General features: G+C 45.7%; 2 protein-coding genes across 5 annotated transcripts in view; both read right to left on the bottom strand.

Annotated features, from left to right (window-relative positions):
- Positions 1-358: 358 nt before the first annotated feature.
- Bub3 (BUB3 mitotic checkpoint protein) lies at positions 359-11,887 on the bottom strand. Of its 3 annotated transcripts, XM_006507271.4 has the most exons (9): positions 11,800-11,887; positions 11,350-11,544; positions 10,648-10,717; positions 9,892-9,956; positions 8,769-8,920; positions 5,903-6,061; positions 3,893-4,070; positions 3,533-3,749; positions 359-1,375 (listed from the first exon to the last, which is right to left on the bottom strand). In XM_006507271.4, exons 5-9 carry the CDS (start codon positions 8,853-8,855, stop codon positions 1,366-1,368), a joined length of 651 nt encoding a protein of 216 aa, XP_006507334.1. In that variant the 5' UTR covers positions 8,856-8,920; positions 9,892-9,956; positions 10,648-10,717; positions 11,350-11,544; positions 11,800-11,887; the 3' UTR covers positions 359-1,365. The 3 variants fall into 3 exon arrangements, with proteins under 3 accessions (XP_006507334.1, NP_033904.2, NP_001304279.1); NM_009774.4 differs by lacking the exon at positions 9,892-9,956 and having other exon boundaries at positions 362-1,375; positions 11,800-11,884; NM_001317350.1 differs by lacking the exons at positions 9,892-9,956; positions 11,800-11,887 and adding an exon at positions 11,719-11,760 and having other exon boundaries at positions 362-1,375.
- Positions 11,888-14,239: 2,352 nt separating this feature from the next.
- Hmx2 (H6 homeobox 2) overlaps positions 14,240-20,879 on the bottom strand; it is a 9,258-nt gene continuing 2,618 nt past the window's right edge. The window contains exons 2-3 of one of the 2 annotated variants that reach the window (NM_001368360.1): positions 17,680-17,948; positions 14,240-16,827 (exon numbers count right to left, since the gene is read on the bottom strand). In NM_001368360.1, the coding sequence (NP_001355289.1) occupies positions 16,274-16,827; positions 17,680-17,947 (822 nt within the window). In that variant the 5' untranslated portion in view covers position 17,948 and the 3' untranslated portion in view covers positions 14,240-16,273. Of the gene's footprint in view, positions 16,828-17,679; positions 17,962-20,879 lie in introns of those variants that run through there. The other variant, NM_145998.4, reaches the window with a different exon arrangement.

Genomic DNA, 20,879 nt, shown 5'->3' with positions numbered 1-20,879 from the left:
GATCAGAGATTTAGGAAAAGGGCTGGATATGTAACATTCAGCCAAAAGACACTGAAAGTAGAAGCAGTCAGCAGAGTGATGAAACATTTATAATATGGTTAAGACAAGCCATTAAAATGTCACTGTTGGATTGGAGAGATGGCTGAGAGGTTAGGATCACTAGCTGCTCTTCCATAGGACCCAGAATTCAATTCCCAGCACCTACGTGGGTCTCTAGCTCCAGTTTCAGGGGATTTGATGCCCTCTTCTGGCTTTGTCTGTGCACACTGTTGGTGTACAAAGCACCCAAACACATAAAATAAAATAAAGAAACCTCAAAAGGGAAAAAAAAGAGAATACCAAGGTAACACACCTGGAAAACTGGCAGCAAAGGTAACTTTAATAAACAGGCAAATTGAGAGGGTGAGCTGCACAGGTGGCACACAAGGGGTAGGAGACACATTTAGGGACAGAGGGACAGCCAAACGGAACCATCAGCAGCTCTCTATACCACTTCAAACACAAGTCCATAACACGGCTTTAATTTGGTCACCTTTAACAAGGCCCATTCTCTTTTTAAGTTATACAATGTTTGAAATTTATGCTCACGTGGTTATGACTTTAAAAAGCATACGACTACACCACAAGACCAATCCCACCAGTAGCTCCTGGCTGGTACACCATTTATCGTCCGGAGGGCTTCAGTGACATAGCAGCTGATGGCTAAGTCCAGAGGGGCCTGCCCTTTGGCTCTGTCTACAGAGGATGGTATCGTCAGCCCACGGAAGCATGAGCCCTACCCACACTGGCACTGCTAGCAGCCACGCAGATGCTGCCGGTCAGTGCCCATCTTGAGAAGCTGCAGAGCTGGCTCCCAGGCCTCACTGAGCCTCCAAAGAAACAGGAGCAAAAACTGGCTGAAAGAAGTCAAGTGGATTCCTTTACCCAGGGCTGACCCCCTGGTACAAGAGCAGATATAATAAATAAGGCATGGTACATTCAGTCAAATGACACCTCTAATGACAAAGAGTACTTTGCCTAAGAAAAGCCTTGTTATGCAATAAATGACACTACCAAAATGTTTACAAACACCCAACTTTTAAAAGTTCCAAATCTCTGATTTATTAGACAACAGAAAAATATAACAGTTTTAGATAGCAAACACAAACAAAAATGGCGTAGGGGAGGAGAATCGTCAAGACTACTGTACAAGGATACAAAGCGTCCCTACCCAAAACAATCACAGGGCACAGAGACAATTCTGTTACGACAGAAGACATAGAAATCCACACACTAGACCAAGTGTCCAATGGCTGCAAGCAGGCCTCAGGGAAAGCGCGTGTTTGTAGGAAGCAAAGCTTTTCCAGAGAAACTGCTTTCCCCAGATTACGTGGACCTGCAATGAAGAAAACACAGTTCAAGGATACACGTAGATAGCACATTAATTTCTCACTGAAAATCTTACAAAATAAAAATAAGACTTCTCTCCATAACAAAAGAATTTTTTTTTTTAATACACTATGGGTAAAATAAACTTCATAAAGGTCCATGTCCTTTTCAGAGATTTACAAATTTACGCATTAAAAATAACAAGTCTGACAACAGAAACACTGGAACTACTTGAAACAGGCCAAGCTAAGTTCGTGTTCTGCTACAAGACATTACATCTAAATGAATCTCATTCTCACTATAATTTTTTCTTCTTAACCTTTAATCACCAGCGGCTGGGCAACTGCAATGGGCATGAGAACTATATAAATGTCAGAGAAATATGTAAACCTCATTAATGTTTCCAAAAATTCATTTAGAGATAGAAACAGGTCCAGATAGATGCCTGTCTAAATGCACTGCAATTACGTTACAATGACTTTCCCAAATGCACAGATACGCTCTGTCTTTTCTCAGCTCATTACTGACTCAAACAATTTGCCCTTCTGGGATCAATTGTTTGCTAATAAATAATTGTTTACAGTCACAAGATGATGTTAGGAGCTTTTCTTATTAGTTTTCCTTCTGCAGTCTAATAAGATTGAAAACTAGCTGATTCCCGCGAGTCTAACCTTAACCTCGCTTTGTTTAGCAGCCCAGGAAATGATGAACCATCTGCTTCAGAAAATAATGGACAGCCGAGAGGAAATATTGTTTAATTGTAGATTAACCTCCTCATGAGGCAGTCTGAAGCAGCTTTCGCATTACCAACTATCACCAGCAACGAAAGCAGTGGCCCCAGAGCCTTCTCCTCCACCATTTAAGGACAGAGAGAACACAAAGGGATTTATAGAACTGCTATTTACAATCACTTATTTCCACAGCAGAAACAACCCAAGGTCAAAACTGATTCTCAAAAGTGCAGCCACTGCTCTCAAGTCTGATTTGCCCAAATACCTTTAATGTAAGCAAAGCATCAAACCAGCTTGTGCACTTAAGTTTTCATTTTAAATAAATAAATAAATAAATAAAAACCTCTTTTTCATTATTTTCAGGTTCTTTTTTTTTTTTTAAATCAAAATTAGTATTTTCCTGGTTTCTTTATTAATAGTTATGAATCCACCTCTGGGAAGAACCAATTGTTTCATCATCATCAACATGGCATTTACGAACATGAAATCTTGTCAAGAACAAGTTCAAAAAAAAAAAAAAAAAGATTAAAATGGCCAGGACAAAAATTACCAAATATATCAAATGCAAGTGCAGGCTTTTCCAACAGACTCCACATTCTAAGACTCTACACATTGTAAAAGCACACACATTTCTCCTTGTTTAAATGCTCTGATCCTACAGAGGCCCAACCAATTTAGCAAGGGGACTTCAGAAAATTACAGAAGTCCCATACATCTTTATTTATCCGGAAACTATTCACCCAGGATTTCCCTGTAAGGCCTGAGAACAGAGTAAGGACAGGACAAGTCACATGGGGTAGGTACTGCACGGTACAATCTGTGCCCAAGCCTCTGCATTCTCAGCCCAGGAGAGGCCACTGGGTAAAAGGCTTTGTCCTGCTGCTGCCAAAACATGGAGATGGGCCCTTGCAGACAATCCTTAGAACCCAGAGCCTACACCTACACCTCCTGAACATGTCAAAAGGAAGGAAATTTGCTATGCTAGGCGAGGCCATATTACTCTGGGTTTCCAGTGTGACCCAGAGGCCATTCACTTGTGTAAATATTACAGAAACAATGGCTGGAGAAGGAAGAATTTTTTGGCAGTTTAAATATCTTAAATATAATTTACTAAATTATTCTTGAATTCCTCAACTTAATTTTAAAGCAATGAGGTAGTAGTAAAGTCCACAGGTTCAAATAATAGAGCCTATTCAAGGAGCACGAGGGCTTGACATTCTTCTCTACAAACAACTGGGCACAGTTTCATCCATCAGACGTCTATCAACCTGCGGATATTGAAAGCTTGGGAGAACAAGATAAAATCAACTCCAACCCTACAGTCAGCTGTAATATCGAGCAGGCATCAACAATGCTATTCATGAATTTAGAAAAATTAATAAGTCCTGGGTTGAATGCAAGAAAAGGCTTCAATCCAGGTGAAGCCTACTCACTTGGGCTTTGTTTCTGCGTCTGTCACTTGGCGAATGAAGATACCATCTTCAGGATGCTCGGTGTCATCCATCTCATACATATATGACGATGCTATTGCAAGCGTAGTTCCGTCATTACTGAAGGCAAGGGAAGCGATGCTGGTGGGGTACCGATGGAACTGGCACAGGCGCTTCTTGTTAAATGGGTCCCAAATATTGACGAATCCATCCGAACCACCTGCAAAGGATGCAAACAGTTAAAATGGCTTTGTATCGGAGTCATCGCGCTGTCCAAGCAAACAACAATCTCTCAGGATCCTGCCTGAGCATAAACAGTACACAGTCTTAATACTGAGCTCAGGCCTGTGTGTCCCACTTCACCTGTGGCAAACGTGTTGTGGATGTTGTGAAAGGAGATGGCGTTGACTGGGTAAATCTGCTCAATGTTGTTCTCCTTTAGCCTGTGGCACTTGAAGGCGTACTTCTTCTTCTGCACCTCAGGGCTCGGGTCCAAGTATTCCACAGCCACTCGGCCTTCGATGGAGCTCAACACATAACCCTGCCAAGAGAGCAGAGGCCCAAAGTGGCACAACCTGCCTTCCAGAGAGCACATGAGGTCCCCAATTCAACCCATAAAGACGACTATTTCAGAAATGAAAGTTCAGCCAGGTTTAAAAGGCCTGGGCTGTACTGACAGGCACAATGCCTCTATAAATAGCTAAGAGCATCAGTAGCTAAAGGCACCTTACCTGCTGTGTAAGGAAAGGTGCCGCCCCTGATTGCTCGCTCCACACTATCTGTACCTAACACATTGCTACCAAAAATGACTTGTTTTGTCAGATCTAAACAAAAAATTGTAAATTTTAGTATCCTCTGTCTCCGAAGGGGAATCCAATCTGTTCCGTCAGCTAAAACCTCCTCTCTGTCCTTACCTCTCAACAGTGTGCCTCCCCTCACCTAGTTCCAGTCCAGCTGGCCAACCTCTTGCTTTTGCTACAGTGAATCAGGCTTGCCTAAGGCAGACTGTGGGGAACCATCAAGAGTGCTTCATCTTCTCTTCAAATAACAACACGTTTTTAAAACGATAATGCAACGAATATGAAATTTATGCCTTTTTATATCTTTACATTTTGGTCAAAATGTTTTAAAAAAGTTATTCCCCAAAACTGCTTATAGAAAATGAATTCAGTAAAATCCATTTTTAACATATTATTTGTGTGTGTGTGTGTGTGTGTGTGTGTATGTGTGTGTGTGTACAAGTGTAGGTTAGAAGACTACTTGAAGGAATTGGTTCTCTCCTTCCACCATATGGGTCCCAGGGATAGAACTCAGGGCATCAGGCCTGGCAGCAAGCATTTCTGCCCACTGAGTGTTTCCACTTATTATTTGTACATTATAAAAGCAAAGATAAACCTATAGAAAAAGGTAACTAAAGATACAAAAACCATTTTTTGTAATGCAAGCATGTTTTAATCACATCTAAACCGGCCGGTTTCATTAAGCACAACTCCATGTCTTCCAGGATCAGCACACAAGGCTCACAGTGAGACAAAGGACTGAGCGCTGACTCCCTCCTTCATATTCCCAGCAGCTAAAGGGCAGCCCTCATTCCAAATCATCTACTGCCTTAAGTGAACTTTTCCTCTTAACCCCGCCCCCATCCCCAGCAGCTTACCTCACAACCACCTGCCCTGGCAAGTTTTGGGACAGTGTCTCACTTTACAGCCTCCAATAGCCTTGAACTCAAAGTCTTCCTGCTTCAGACTCCTAAGTGCTAGGCGTATAAGAGTACACCACCAGGGCTCACCTCTCCTTACAGCATGAAGGACAGCTAATGAAAGCAGGCTTACTAATCTTTAGAGATGCTAGAAGGAGACTCACTCAGTATATCATATAAGACATGGCCTGATCTAAATATTGCTATTTTTAAAAAGATTTTAAAAAGAAAAAGAAAATCAAAGCTCTGTTGTTACATGAGAGAAACAACTGCTAATACTACAAAAAGCAAATTCCATAAACCTCAATTCCCAAATTTGAGCTCTGATTGGAAACTGAAGTATGTTTGAACTCCGAAACTGCATATCCATTAAACATCCCATACCAAAATCAGCAATAAGACCTATTGGAAACACTTGACCTCTGGAACACCAACATCTTCCCTAAAATGTGGAACTTATTCCCACAATTTACAGTTGTCTTGAAAGGAGTATAAAGAACACATACAGTTTTAAAAAATTACAGAAAGCAAATACAGTTGTCTTTACAAGATTATAGAAAGCAGACCTAAAAGTCATCACTACTTTGAAATTCCAGGCAAGTGGGGGTGAGGAGGGGTGGGGTGAGGAGGGGTACAGTGAGGAGGAGTGGGGAGGAGCGAGGAGGGGTGGGTACCTGCTTGTTCGGGAAGGCTCGGATGCAGCGAGTCTGGTACTTCAGGCTGGACTCCCTCCGCTGCTGCACATAGCCCATGTTCCGCAAGTCCCACACCAGCACTCGGCGGCCCGCCGTGCCCACAATCAGCCTGTCCCCAGACACTGACAGGGTGTAGACCTTTTAGGAAACATCAAAACTTGATCATCATCATCTACTTCCTGAAAATGACATTTGCTCCTAAAGTCCATCTAATCCTGAAACCATAAAAATAAAATCAGATCAGGTGTCAACTTGAGACCTTAGTGAAGCGACTCAGATAAACCAGCACCCCCAGAACCTCGCTAAGTAGAAAATATACCTCAACTAGGCTTGCAGACCTTCTAGTGACGAAATGCTCTCAGTTAGAACATTTTCCCCAAAATGTCTTGCTTCATTTAGGATAAAAGTTATTAAACCCACTTGAAACAGGCCAATAAAGTCAAAACTCCTTTCAGAGAGCTTCTGGCTTTTTGTAAAAGAATCATTTTCAATTTTTTTCTATGACCAGGCTAGCTTTTCAAAGATTTCATTTGGCAGCTCTCAAACACTTGGCCTTTCCCAGCTGTTTCCCGGGAAGAATCAAGAGACCCTCACCAGCGGGCTGTCTCAGGGCTTGCAAAGCCACAAACTCAAAACGAAAGGCAAGGAGAGCTGGCTTGCAAACAGCAAAGCCATGCTTAGGCTCTGACGTCAGCTTCCACGTTCCAAAAGGAAGCTCAATTTTGGGAAATGAAAAAAAAAAAAAAAACGAACAAACTAAAAACTAAAAAGCATTTTATTCCCTGAAAGTATCCATTTTCCCACTCATAACATCTTTTCTGCAATATTTAAGTTTCCACAAAAAAAAAAAATCCTTTGTAAGAAATCATAAATTTCCTGCAAGCAATTTGTGGACTTACTTGCAAATAAGATGCTATGCAGACGGCAGAGGGGGCTAATTCATGAAAAAGCACACAATGTCTTCCTAAGGAGAGTCATTCTTTAAAAATCTAGACTTGAGGTCTACAACTGATGTTACTGTTCACTTTCAACTCGGCAGGATTGCTATTATGTAGAGGACCCAAGATATGGTAAGGCTTCATTTTCACCCTCAATAACTAAGCCATATAGCTGATAATCACCCGTATGTTAACTTCAGACCACCAGCCAAAGAAAGCAGGCCAGGTCACAACATGCAAACAGTAGCCACTATAATTTGACTTTAAATTTTAACAACTAAATCAACTGAGGGAAAAATAATTGTAAAAATTGAAATATGAAATGATTGCATATGTAAATATGAATACTTTATGTTTATTTAGAAGGTCAACGTCTTCCAAAAAGGCAAAGAAAAAAGAAAATTAATTTAAGATATATGAAGTACTAAACTTAAAAAATAAACCAGAAAAAGATCAATTTATAGTGACACGACTGCATCCAGAATTTTACCTTAAATCTTTACTGTACAGGTGACACACAAGCTTCTAAAACTGCTTTCTATCCGCACTGATCATAAATCAAGGGAAACCACTGTCATACTACTGACTGGGTATATACATTTATCAAAGAAAGTATTAAAAAAAGTGACATAATGAACTTCGCTGAACCAGTAAGCAGCTTGCTTCAGTGTGGCTGTCCATTATATGATAGTCTGTCAGCAATTTATCACAGTTCTTAACATGCTACATACAACCATAAATCAAAACTAGAAACAATGCAATTATTTTATTCTGAACAAAGGTCTTGCCAGGAGTAGAGTCGACTGTGACGGGACAAAAAAAAGAATGGCTCTTTGGATTCACTGCTGTGTGTAACGACGGCTGGCAGGGCCCACCAGTGTATTTACACTAGGGAATGGACTCAAGTGAAGAATACTTGAAACTGCTAAAACAATCCATCTTTTAAATTAACTACTACCCAATAAAAGTCTGGGGAAGACACAGCCTAATTGTGTTTATGAACAGACTGAGAAGTGAGAATACACCCAAATCGGTTTTAAAAGCTCCAATCACAGGAGGCAGATTCCGTTTTCTCCAGGGACAAGACCCCTGGGAGGTTATCCAATCCTGAGTGGTCAGCCACAAACACATGTATAAACAACAACACCAAATTGTGTGTGTTCACATGTGTGCACGGTGTATAAAACAATCCTATGGGAGAGGCCAGGCACCTGAGTGAGCAGAGGAAGTCAGAAGGGGACGATGTAAATAAAACGTACTCACGCATGAAATTCTTAAAAATATATATATATAAAAAACCACACAGGCATCATAGACATAAATGGTTTTATAATTCAAAGGTAGAGGCTGTCAAGCTGGGCTGACAAAAGGTAAGACCCAACTATGGTGTTGTCTGTGGGAAAGGAAATTTAGATTCAAAGGTGTTTAAAAACTCCATTTACTACAAGCCTTCAAACTACATCTGTCAGCATTTAAATACACACACAGCAGTAACAGTCAGAGAACACAGCTCTCTCTCTAAAGCTGAAATGATTCCCTTTTCATTCTCAACTGTCAATTCAAATGGAGCCTCAAGTCACATCTGAAAATGAGTCATGTTCCACCCCATCTTCTGGTTTGGGGTGTCAGACCAAACTTAAGACAGTAAGCCTCTGTTAATGGCTTCTATGAAAAGGTAGTGAGTTACCTCTCAGAGCCGAAGCACTAACAATGGACTGAAGAGGAATTCGAGCTCTTGCTCTCCGGCCCAAGTTTAATAACTGACAGAAAAAGATGACCAAAATGTAAAAGTTAACTCCCTTCGCATTAAAGCATTTCTATACAGTTAGGTTTCTCAAACACATTGCCAATTCTTAACAACAGCACACTCTCCAACCACCACACCCCTGGTGCAGATAAAACCCTACCTTTTCCGGCTGGGAGAAAGTCCCAGCATTACACGGAGTTCTGGGGTCCCACAGTTTAACTGTCTGATCCCAACTTCCAGTTACCATCACGTTCACTTCTGGACAGTATTCAACACATCTGATAGGGGCATCGTGAGTTCCAACAAGATTTTCTATTGCAAAGAAAAGATAAAAACAACACAGCTAGCTTTACTCTCTCATAGGATACCTCAAGTGAACCCATGGGGCTGTCAGCTGAAATGAATTCATCTCGGTCACTCCACAGAGATGTCTGCATGCAGAGCAATCGCTCCACGACTACAACGTTAGCCAGTCCTCTCTAAGTGACCTCACACTGCCCAGGTTTGGTCATTCACTAGCAGGAAACCAGCACAGTGAACTGTGTGAGGATGGTGGATGGCTAACTTGATCCTAGATTTTGTAAGAAAACTGATTAACACTGTACCTTTGGTTGTATCTAGTGCATGCTTGGTACACTGTAGGTGCTCCAGAAATACTTGGCGAGTGAGCTAAGAGTGGAGATCTCTGGCTTCCTGCACCCTGACCGCACTTGTCTTCCCATTAAGTCAAAGCTAGTATGAAATGGTTACAGGATTTGAAGGCTGAGGGGAGTCTTTCAATTAACTCACTTGCTTCTCATGGTAGGGTCCAATTTCTGCTACATAATTTCCTTCCTGTCAATTTCAACTTTCACAGTATCTCATTTGTTCATTCAGTAAACATCTACTAAATATCTACTGTGTGCCAAAGCCCATGTGACAGACAAAAAAAAAGGAAGAGGACCAGGACCAGGATCAGGAATGTAGCTCAGGCAGAGTGCTCTCCTCGCATGTGCATATTAAACACACAAAGTCACTTTTGGACAGAGGCCTCTTCCAATGAAAAATCATTCCTTTTCTCCTGGAAACAGAGTCTTAGTAGTCTAGGCTGGCCTCAAACTATCTATATAGCCGAGGCTGGCCTTGAATTTCTTATCCGCCCGCCTCCCCTTCCCAAGTGCTGGGATTCCAGGAGCAGCATCACACCTGGCTCAGATGTGCTTCTCAGTCCACTCGGATTGCTCAAGCTGGCCTCTAGGTAGCCACATGTCTACACCCCCACCATCGCTTTCCAGTATACCTACATCCAATACAGGGCAGGCAAACAAAGCTCAGAGCGCTTTGCACGTCTTGGGTTCCATTCCAAATCCTGCCACAGTGAAATCATAAACCTCTTAAGAAATGTTTTTACACAGCCAACTGAAATACATTCTCCTGCTAAGAACGCAAAGGCATCACTAAGATAAATATGACGGGGCTACCGTGCTCCATTTTTAAAATGTACTTTTTTTTTTAGCCTGTGAAAAGACCAACCTAAAATATCAAACTGTCCAAAGAAATCCTGACAAACCGGACCCTGAGTCCAGTCCGCTGCTTAAGACTTCTAATAGTGACAGTCAAATGCTTAAATGATGCTTCCACTAGACACTTAAGACAGTGCTCAGGGGCTGGAGAGATGGCTCAGCAGTTAAGAGCACTGGCTGTTTGCTCTTCCAGAGGTCCTGAGTTCAATTCCCAGCAACCACATGGTGGCTCACAACCATCTATCTGTAATGAGATCCAATGCTCTCTTGTTATGTGTCTGAAGATAGCTATAGTGTACTCTTATAAATTAAATAAATAAATCTTAAAAAAAAAAAAAAAAAAGACAGTGCTCAGAAGGGGCTTTACTGCAAAATTCAGGTTCCATTTGTGGTAACTTAATCCAATTTTAAAAGTCTATTATCAAAGCCGTGTTCCGCCTTCACATAAGTACTGAAAACACCTACTCTTCTTAAATAAGCATTTCTACACAAATACACTAGTAAAGAAAAACTGGTAAAATGTAGCTATATTAATACCTTGATCAGTGTTCAAATCGTGCATTTTCAGTTGATGATCTAATCCACCACTCCAGGCATGCGTTGGATCCTACAAAGCAAAATTTGGGTTTGATTTTTTTTCTTTCTTACTTTTTTTTTTTTTTTTTTGGAAGACACTATGTAGCCCTGGTTGGCCTCAAAACTCAAGAGCTCTTCCTGCCTCTGCCTCTGGGATTAAAGTTGTGGCCACCACATCCTCCCACCCCACTCTTACATTTGGAGCCAATTCAAAGTTACAAAGCTTTAGCAAGCATTTTCAACATTGCTATTTCTACAGCCAAGTGTTATGTCCAGTGTGACAGAAACTAAGAAGCAAACAAAAATGCAAGTTAGTGATCTCCACAAGGAAGCAAATACAAGGTGGACACCAGGAGTTAAGGCTAAATTAGACAACATTCATTACTTTTCAAAGGATAGCTAAAAATCAGTCTTGCTGCTAACTTCAATTATCTATGTCCAGAAAGTTTACTCAAGTCTGAATTTACAAATGGAGATTGAAATTGCCACGAGAGAAGAAATAAGAACACAAACCATTGTAGTAGGCTTGATGCCAGGCTAAAGGGAAGAATTCCCGAGTAGTTATGAACTATCAGAATTCTCGAACCGTGTATGAGATGCTACTGGCAAGGCCTAGGACATCTCAGTATTAAGGGGACAGGAGCAGAAACTGAATCCACCTACGTAGAAGGCGCAGTCCAGGACAGCACCAGTGTGCTGGTACTTGAGCCTCATGGAATTGGCGGGCACATCGTAGAGGCGCACAGACGTATCCCAGGAGGAGACCAGGAGGAACTGGGATGTGTTGGGGCTGAACTTAACCGAGGAGATGCCATCCTCGGGTGGCTGGTTCAGCTTGAATTCGTTCGAACCGGTCATCTGTAGAACAAAACGCTAAGTCTGAGTTCCTAACCGGAGCAACAGAGGCCGGCCACGGCCTGCGCCTGCGCGAGTCCCCCTTGATCCAGGCCGGCCGCCATCCCGCTTCCGCCGAGCTCCACCCGGCCTGGCCTCCTTCCTTGCCCGCAGATCCCCATATAAAACACAATGGACCTCGACCGGATCCCTCTGTGCATCGATGCGCCGGCCACGGGCCACAGATCCCGCTCCGCCCGCCCTCGCCCGAACCTCTACCTCCTGTCCGCCTAAGCAACGTTTCTGCACCGGCCACTACCGATCCGCTTCCCTCCGAGCACTCGCAGGCAAAGCGGAGAAGGCGGAGAGGAAGCTCCGGAGCAGGCCTATCATTGGCTGATTTTGAACGCCAACGGCTCGATCTCGGCAGCTGATTGGTCTGATTTACTGCTTGCCTCATTTTCCGCAGTCATCCTGTTCCGGCTCAAAGGGAAGCCGCGTTTCCCCCCCCCCCCCCGTTCACCGGGTCTCTTAGTACCTCCACGCCGAGGTTACATCTCTGGAGCTGCGGAGGGAAAACTACAACTCCCAAGTATGCTCAGGTCATGAAGGCGTTCACGCCCGCCCACAATTGTATGCTGCATGCTGGGAGTTGTAGTCTCCCTGGAGCTGCTTGCCTGAACATCCACAGACTAGAAGGCAGAAAAGAGATTTTATCTAGCTCTTGTGACATCCTTCTCCTCTATCTCTCAGACACAGAATTTCATTTTGGTTGATAACTACTATAGATATAAATTAATATTTTCTTTCTAGCCGTGCACATACCCCTGGACTTAATCCAGACTAGTCATACTGAAGAATAATTTCTAGTCAAAGGTACTATTTGCTTTTATTTTGCTGGGTTATCAATTTGTGAACTAGAGACTCATTTCCCTTGAGTTCTAGTGATCTCATTTTTATCGTTTCATCTCTCCACAGTTTTCAAGCACCTGAATGTCAGGCCTCTTAAGCAGCTCTGGGAATACACACTCAGTCAAACTACTCCTTGCTTTAGAAGAGTACCACACCCATAAGGGTGAACAGAGCAGGACACAAATATTTCCAATCTTTAACGATCAGCCAGAATCTCTTAGGAATGTTCATCATAGGACCTAGCATTGTGACTGTCCTCCCTCTCCCACCTTCCTCTGCATTATCATGGAAGTTGCAGGCTCAGTTTGCTGCACTTTCTGTTTCTAGAATCCTCTAAAAAATATGAGAATCAAAAGGTTGTTTTGGTTCTGTGAGAGAAAAGCAGTACTTAACAAACAACATAGTAGCATACTGACATGCAAAATGTTACTGAGTTTCTAATTAATCCTTGGATACAACTTCTTTTTCTCTGTCCCATCTTTTTGAGACAATCCCTTTTATTTTGAAATTGTTGCATGAAGTAGGAAGTTGTCTCTAGTTTTAAACTACTTAACTTTCAAGGTACATTTTTAAAAAAAAAGAAAAGAAAAGAAAAGAAAAATGATCTTGCCGGGCAGTGGTGGCGCAGCCAGCACTTGGGATGCAGAGGCAGGTGGATTTCTGAGTTCGAGGCCAGCCTGGTCTACAGAGTGAGTTCCAGGACAGCCAGGGCTACACAGAGAAACCCTGTCTAAAAAAATAAAAGTAAAGAAAGAAAGAAAGAAAGAAAGAAAGATCTTATGTGTGCACAGACTCTGAACTAAATGCACTTAAGATTCCTGACAATAACACACACACACACACACACACACACACACCAGTCTTTTGTCCTGATGATGGTTATTATGGCTAAAATATTCTGGTTGTCTTCCCTCTCCAAATAGTTCTAGTATGTGGTTCTTTCTCTCTCTTCTCTTTCAACAAATCAATGGCCAAGTTCAATTTTTTTTAATGCATTGAGTTGTTTTGCATTCTAAGTTTAGCCAAATAATTTTACCTCTTGACTTATTTGGTTCTCTTTCCCAGTTGTTTATTTAATTCTATTACTGTTTCCAGATTCTGAGCATAAATTACCTGCTAATAAAATCTAAGCATATTTCATTATCCCATGTGTGTATGATTCAGGCCCCTCTGGCCGCACACTTGCAGCCCAACTCTATTTGAGTTTTAAGAAACGTCAATCTTGTAAATCAAGTTTAGAGCCTGAAAAGAGATGGACTATTTTGCTGATTATTCAAATGAATTGCTAGACTTGAGATAGGAAATCTGGCCACAAGCAGAGTCTTGACCATTTTACAACACAAATGTAAAGTAAGTATGTGTGTGTGTGTGTGTGTGTGTGTGTGTGTGTGATATTCAGTTACCTGTTGCAGTGGTGAGTCGCCTGCCACAGCTAATGTCTGGGTGAGTAAAGAGAGTCAGATATATACCACATGACAACTGCGGGAAATGGCATTCCCTAAAATATTATGGGCAAACTCAAGTCGTTAATGCCGACAGTGACAGGAGGAGGAGGTCACTACCTATGGAGAAAGCCATCCTGAAGCAAATATGATGACCCAATACTGTTAAATCCATCACCGAATTGTAATCTGCTGAAAGGCAGATCAAAAGCATCCGAACGGAGTATGTTTTTTTACAAGACAGTCCTCTGAAGTAATGTGGTTGTTTCTGGGTGGAACACTCAAAGAATGCTGTCAGGGAAAGAATGTAGAGAGGTTATCTGGAGTGAAAACTACGGTGACAGAAAAATACACATATCCAATGAGCAATTGAAAACACATATTTAATAAGTAAGAAGAGAACTGATAGGCCTCTTTGTGTTCTCCTTTGGACCACCCCAAATTTAGTGTAGGTTCTTAGCACATGTTGAGACCTCAACAAATACTTATTGAGGTGAACACAGCTAAAATAAAACAAATGTAAGCAAACCAACCTAGTATTGCCCGGTGCATTCTTGTGTAGCATCCATCTAATGTCACCTAGGAGGAGTTGCAGGTTTTATAAAATATAATGTGTTAAGAAAAAAATAGGCAATATCAGAGCAAATCTCTTCTGCCAGGCATATTTCACGGAATGATATGGGCCATGTAAACGTTTACATTCTGTGAATTTCTACAAAATGCAAGTCATTTCGATGCCCCCTTGGCTCAAAGAGACCGGTCCCTCAGGCACCAGGTTTTCTTCTGAAGAAAGAAATAGATAGGGCCTTGGCGCTGCAGACTCCTAGCTCTTTGCACCCTGATCAACCACTGAGGGGAGGCGGGCTGGACCTAATAACTCTACCTGAGGCCTCCTCCAAGCTCCAGGCCCATTTCTGACATTTAACAAGGAACAGGTGGATGCTATGAAAACGTAGAGAAAATACAGTGCTGTGATTTGCATGATCCTGACGAAGCAGTTCTCCGGGTGCAGAGCCTCCCTAACCCTGCATGGAGGCAGGCAGCCGGGCACTGCAATCCTCAGTGCTCAATTCAGAAACAGCTGCTGCAAGTTAGCCAGTGATCCGACCTTTTTGTCATTCACGGGCAAATTTAACAACTACAAAAAGAAACTAGGGAAGCGCCCGTGTCATCTGCTCCACGAATCCCTCCAACGAAATCTGACCCTTAGGCATCACTTCCCGCTCTGCGCAGAACTCTCGCAACTGTGTCACCAGCGGGAGACCCCTGCGAGGGCTGCAAGCCAGTCGCCTGTGGCTCTGGAACCCAAGCGGACGCTTTCTCTCACCCCACGTTTTACTCCGCGCAGGAGGACGCCAAGAACGCCAAGAGCTCCGGCCTTTCGCGGCGTGCCCAGCTTTCGTCTAGCCCAAAACAGCCCAGTATCGGGGAGATGTTCACCTCCTTGCTTGGCTCATTCCCAGAGGCGACCGGGTCAGCAGCCAGGCTCCTGGCTTTGTCTTTCGCTGCGCGGGGCTGTGGATCTGGATTCCATCTCGAGTGCACCCCAACCCGCACACCTGGGTCGTGGGAACTGTGCTGTTCCTGTAAGCAGCCCCAGTCACGTGCTGCCTGGGCAGCCCCAATATCCCGACCTTTAACCTCTGAGCCCAGCCCCACCCACACGTGGTGAGAGCAGAACCTTGGGGGCTGAGGGAGGAGACAGAATCCTGCATGCTCTGGCAAAAAAAAAAAAAAAAATCCAGAAACTCCTCTGCCGCTGTCTCCTGGGACAATCCATCCCTCCAAAGTTAGCAACCATGTTTAAAACGTTTTATTTTTTTCTCTTTAAAAATATTTACAGATCTGTACTCTCCTCGTTTTGCCCCTACCCATCCTCAAGATGAAGGGAATAAAGAGAAGTGATTAGTTCAACGACCAAAGCCCTAGTTGGTTCGGCTCGGCTGAGCTTGTGTCCTACCACATTTTCTATATACAGGTGTATATATGGGAGAAAGACTGCCTGGTTCTGTTGGTGGTTTTTCTGATGTTTTTTTTTTTTTCTTGCTACTGGTCAAAACCGACCTAATCAAAACCCCACTTCCCACCACCACCCGAGAGCCTCCCCTTCCAAAATAGTTTCAAACGCGAGTTGTTTGGTTTTGTGTAGAAAGCAGGTGCTCTGGCGTGAGGAATGCAGATAAATACTCAAAACAAAACAAAACAAAATAAAACAAAACAAAACAAAAGGTAGGAAAGAGGCCATAAATAAGACATAACGAATACACATGGTGTATTTCTTAATATTTCTGGACACGCGCCGCTCTGCTCCGGAGCTCTGCGAAGGATCCCGACCGCGCCGGGCTATGCAGGCAGCTGCAGGCGACCAGGGGCGTCCCGGGAGCCGGCGGGCGAGCATGTCAGTAGTCAAGCTTGTTGTACAGGTTGTAGAGCGGTAAGGCCGAGAGATTGCTGCTCGGGTAATAAAGCGGAGCCGGGAAGGCCAGAGAGCGCGGCACCGGCACTCGCAGCAGCGAACTGTCCCGAAACACGAGCGGCATGCCCACGAGAGTCTGCGCCGACGCGTGTGCCATGTTGGCTGCCTCAAGCTCGGCTGAGAGCTGCCGCTTCCACTTGTTGCGGCGATTCTGGAACCAAGTCTTAACCTGGGTCTCGGTGAGCTGCAGGCTGGAGGCGAGGCAAGCGCGCTCCGAGCTGCTCAGGTAGCGTTTCATGTCGAAGGTAGACTCGAGCTGGTACACTTGGCTGCGGGAGAAGACGGTGCGCGTCTTCTTCTTGGCCGCTCCGGTTTGGCGCTCCGCACCGCCGTCCCGTGGCCGCTCCGGGCCCGGAGAAGGCGAGCCCGCCGGCAAAAGCCTCTCCTTCTCTTCCTTAAAGTCCGGGTGAGAAGGAGAAAGGAATGGCGTGCGCTCCGAGGCCGCAGGCCCTGCGCCTCCGCTGCCCTTGGGGGTACCTGAAGAGTGAGCACAAACAGAATGACCATGGAGTTGATGAGCCTTAAAGACTCTCAGCTCTGCCGGGGACAAGGAGGTTGACTGATGCCTGCATCCTTGATTCCCCTATTGCTAACCCTTTCCTTTTCTACTGCGTCCTGCTAGCGCCCAAAGTCCAGAGCCTCGGCCTTTCAAAGCAGCAGAAGAGGGTTCCATATAATCCGAGCTGGAGGGTCTCCTTCCACTCTTATAAAAGTAAACGTGGTACCGGGTCTGGAATGGGGACATTAACACCATTTTTTAAAGGTGATTTTTGCCTTTGAGGACTGAGCTCTACAAGGTAGCATCATTTTACAGGCCGTTTTCTTTGAGAGTCGGGCTAATTTTATTCATAACTCCTTGGCTGTCCTCCGTTAGCTTTTACCTCTCTGAAACTCAGCACTGTCAATCATTTTAGAGTACTAATCACTTCGAGAAGAGGCCGAGAGGAGGGAAAAGACATAGAGCCTGCAGGACTGACAGAACACCCAAACCAGACCTGCAGAACTAAGTCAGGACAGAAAGTACCCGGCGTGCGAAACCATTTTGGCCAGCATTGTGTACCGCCCGCAGAGTTCCTGGCCCACTCTGGTTCACCCTCCTTCCCCTTACCCAGTCTTCCCCTTACCGCCCCAATATTCCTCTACTTCTCCCCAGCGCCGGCCCTTCCGGCCTTTTCGAGAATGCACCATGGGTGCGTAGTCCCCTCCCCTTAGCCTGGACCACTAGCGGCCCGGCTGTGACCCGGGGATGCCCTGCTCCGCGTCTCCGACAATCACACACCGCATCGGCTCACGCTCACTCGGGCCAGACTCCCGACCTGCGATCCTTACCCAGGCAAGGGAAAGGGATGGGGGTATGGTGCTTAGGGCTTGGCTCCTTGGGGCCGTGCGGATCTGGGCAGAAGCAAGCCGGAGCCTTCCAACCTTCCTCCGGCTCCTCCTCCTCCGAGGACACAGACAGGCTGCGTTTCCTGGCTGGCCACCCGGCGGGCTCCCGCGGTGCCTCGGAGGGGCCCCCGCCCAGGATGGACTGGATGGTGAAGCTGGAGACGCCACCGGCCGCCGGACATCCCTTCCCCACATCTTCCTTGCTGCCCATCCTGGGTTCATAAGAAATCGGAGGAAACCAAGAACTCCCTTTAGAGCGGGGCTGGGTGGAAGGTGGTGCGGGCAGGCGGGCGGGGGGAGGGGCGGGAGGGAAAGCAAGGGGAGGGGGCTACGAGGCTGGCGAGGCGTCCCTTCTGCTCCAGGACGCGCAGGCACCGGACCGCTGTGCGCGGGTCCCTGCCGGCCCGGCTCTGGGTGAGCCCGCCCAGCCCCGGTGCCAATGTCCCTTCCTCGTTTGACAACTCCACCGGTCTCCAGCGACGCGGAGGCTGCGCGGCCTCATTTGCATAGAGGTTACCCGGCCGCGGCCAATCGCAGCGCCGCGGAGCGGCCCCGGAATTTTTTAAAAAGCTGGGGCCGAGCACGCAGCACCGGGAAGCTCCGGGAGCAAGCCTAGACGCGCACTCGCATCAGCTCTGTCCAGCCCGTAACATCTGGGGCTGAAGGCAGCTTAGATTGCAGCCTGTGTTCCTGGTCTTTGCCTTGCCTCTCCAGAAACGAGAACAGCGCCCGGGGTCGAGCTGGTGGGGCTCTCTCACATCCAAGATGCACACCATAGGCTGCTGCCACCCTCCCCAGTCCTCAACCCCTTCTAGCCTCTTGGGAACTAACAGCGCTCTACGAGTCTTCTCCCGCTGCGTTGGGGATTGACAGTATGTGGCTCTCCGCTGGGAGACACAGGAGCAAAGAAATTCTACAGCTCTGGACCTGAAGACCCCGCTGACTAAAGGGGGCAGAGGATTTTGGAAACAGAGTAGCCCCCAAATGTCCCGAGGTTCCGGCTCACATTCCAGCAAACGCCATTTGCACTGTGTGAACTTGAACAAGTCTGGTCCCAGTAGAAGCATCCCTGCCCCCTGGCAAACTTCTTAGTGTCGCCTGCCCCCATTCTCTGGTTGTGATGATGTGTCAGCTAGAAACCTATAAACTCTCAGAGTGCAGAATAGTTATTTCCTAATCCTTGACCGAATACCACACAGCTCGCCTTCCCACACTGCAGCTAAACTCATTTACTTTATTTTGCTGGTAAATACTGGCGGTCTCAAAATGGCTACGCTGCTTCTGGAAGGAAACGAAGTAGGTAGGTATGGGGACTTTTTAGAATTGGACAGGATCCTGTTAAATATAGGTAGGGTGTCTTTGGGCAAGATATGTACACTTTCCACGCCTCGTTTTCCCCATCCTAAAATTATTTGAAGTGTTGCTTTCCTTTCAGAGGTCAAGGTACAGCTTTATAAAACCTGACTCTCTCCTTCCTTCTTGTGGCCTCTCCCTAAGCCCTGACTCTTGCTTGTTTAATCCCTAGAGCACCTGTTACCTGATCTAGAGTCATCTCAACAAAGCAAGCAAAGGGATTTGAGGCGACAGTTATCTACACAAGCTTTATGGAAAGGAACGAGACCCAAAGCTTCCAGCCAAACCTGGCTGCACCCTTAAGGTCCCAGAAACCCTGTTCCCTTCCTTAGACACATGCCAGAAGATCCAAGAGTGAAGAGAGACTGTAGAGTCGGTCCCCACAAATGTCCAGCCTGCACCGTGACGGTGCAGTTCCTCGCCTGCACCGCTCCCGGGTTATTGAGTAAAGCGCTTATAATATCATTAGCCTCACTGAGTTACCGACTGCGGCCCTGCCCGTGGCAGAACTCTCCCTACTTAACTCCTCAAAGGGCTCGTTAATGGGCTAATTGATTAGGGGTCGGTGGCGCAGCCGGGACGGGGCAGGGGAGGGAGCGGAGGGCCAGGAGGCTGCGCGCCCAGGCCCGGGAGGCTGGCGAGGGGCAGGTGCCGGCCTCCGTCACCGCATTAACCTCTTCAGGGCTCTGCGGCGGGGTCGAGACACATTACAAATGGTCAGCTTTAATCATGGTGTCAGCTCATTAACCCGGAAGGACCCGGCGCTGAAATACAATTTGTGCGTCCTGCTCTGCGCGGCCCTGGCACAAGCTCCGAAGCCTCATCACAGCAGGTCCAGCGCGCTCCCGCGGAGGTAGAGGAGGAGATTCCAGAAAGAAATGTTCAAACTCATGAACTAACCCTTGGCTTTTCAAAAGCACAGTTATCTGGGCCGTGTCGTCGAAGCTAGAGCCAAATCAATACCACAAGAGGACTGTCTGGCCAATTTGAGGATCAGAGCCAGCTACAGAGATTGTAGGAAAATCATAGTGGAGGAGAAAGAGTTAAGTCGTTCTGAGCTAGAAAGGATCTGGGGCTGTGAACGTGTTGGGGACAGCTCATTTTAACCACAGCAAACGTGACTCAGATCTTTACCGCCATTGTACAGAAGTGGAAACTGAGGTGCTGAAAAATAAGAATTTAGCCAAGTAATGGAAACAAGCTTGCGGTCAGGGTTGTTTCCCTGCCGCTACTGTGCTCTTAGGAGAGAATGGGAAGAGAAGCCGGCAAAAGCGACAAACTTGGAGAACAACAGCCTTAAGAGTTAAAGAACCCCCAGAGATTCCAGGGCTCAAAATGGGGTCAAACACTTAAAAGGGTTTAAGGCAGGGACTATGAGAGGTGACTAATGTGGTAGGTCTCAGAGCAAAGACCAACAGGGCACTTTACTGAAGATGCAAGTCTAAGACCAGTAACCTATGAGACCTCGTGACCAAACTTCACTCCCGGGCTGATTTGGGACTTTGAAGGCAGCCTTTTGCCTATTCTGTTCCTCTGCTCAGAGGGTGTTGTCCACAGAGGGATGCTTGCTTCAAGCCCCGACCAGCTAGCTATTAAAGGACACATGCACTCTCATCTAAACACTTGTTCACCCATACACATTGAACTAGCAAGTCACGCACAACAGAAACAAAGGGACACACACTCTCACACCCAGCACAGAGAACACACTAAGCTAGTTAAGTGAGTGGGGGTGGTGGGTACAAGAGGCTTAAAGACCTTCCTCTGACTGGTCACCTCTCATCCCACTC

Source organism: Mus musculus, chromosome 7, assembly GCF_000001635.26.
Source record: "Mus musculus strain C57BL/6J chromosome 7, GRCm38.p6 C57BL/6J".
Classification (NCBI taxonomy): domain Eukaryota; kingdom Metazoa; phylum Chordata; class Mammalia; order Rodentia; family Muridae; genus Mus; species Mus musculus.
The sequence above is the reverse complement of the archived record's forward strand: the minus strand, read 5'-3'. Positions and strand labels throughout refer to the sequence as shown.

Coding starts and splice junctions, on each gene's coding strand:
- Bub3 (NM_009774.4), bottom strand. CDS start 11,544: ATGACCGGTTCGAACGAATTCAAGCTGAACCAGCCACCCGAGGATGGC. Junction 6,062..8,768: donor CTTTCTCCCAGCCGGAAAAG/GTAGGGTTTTAT, acceptor GTTTCCTAAAAG/GTCTACACCCTGTCAGTGTC. Junction 3,750..3,892: donor CCACAACACGTTTGCCACAG/GTGAAGTGGGAC, acceptor CATCCTTTGCAG/GTGGTTCGGATGGATTCGTC.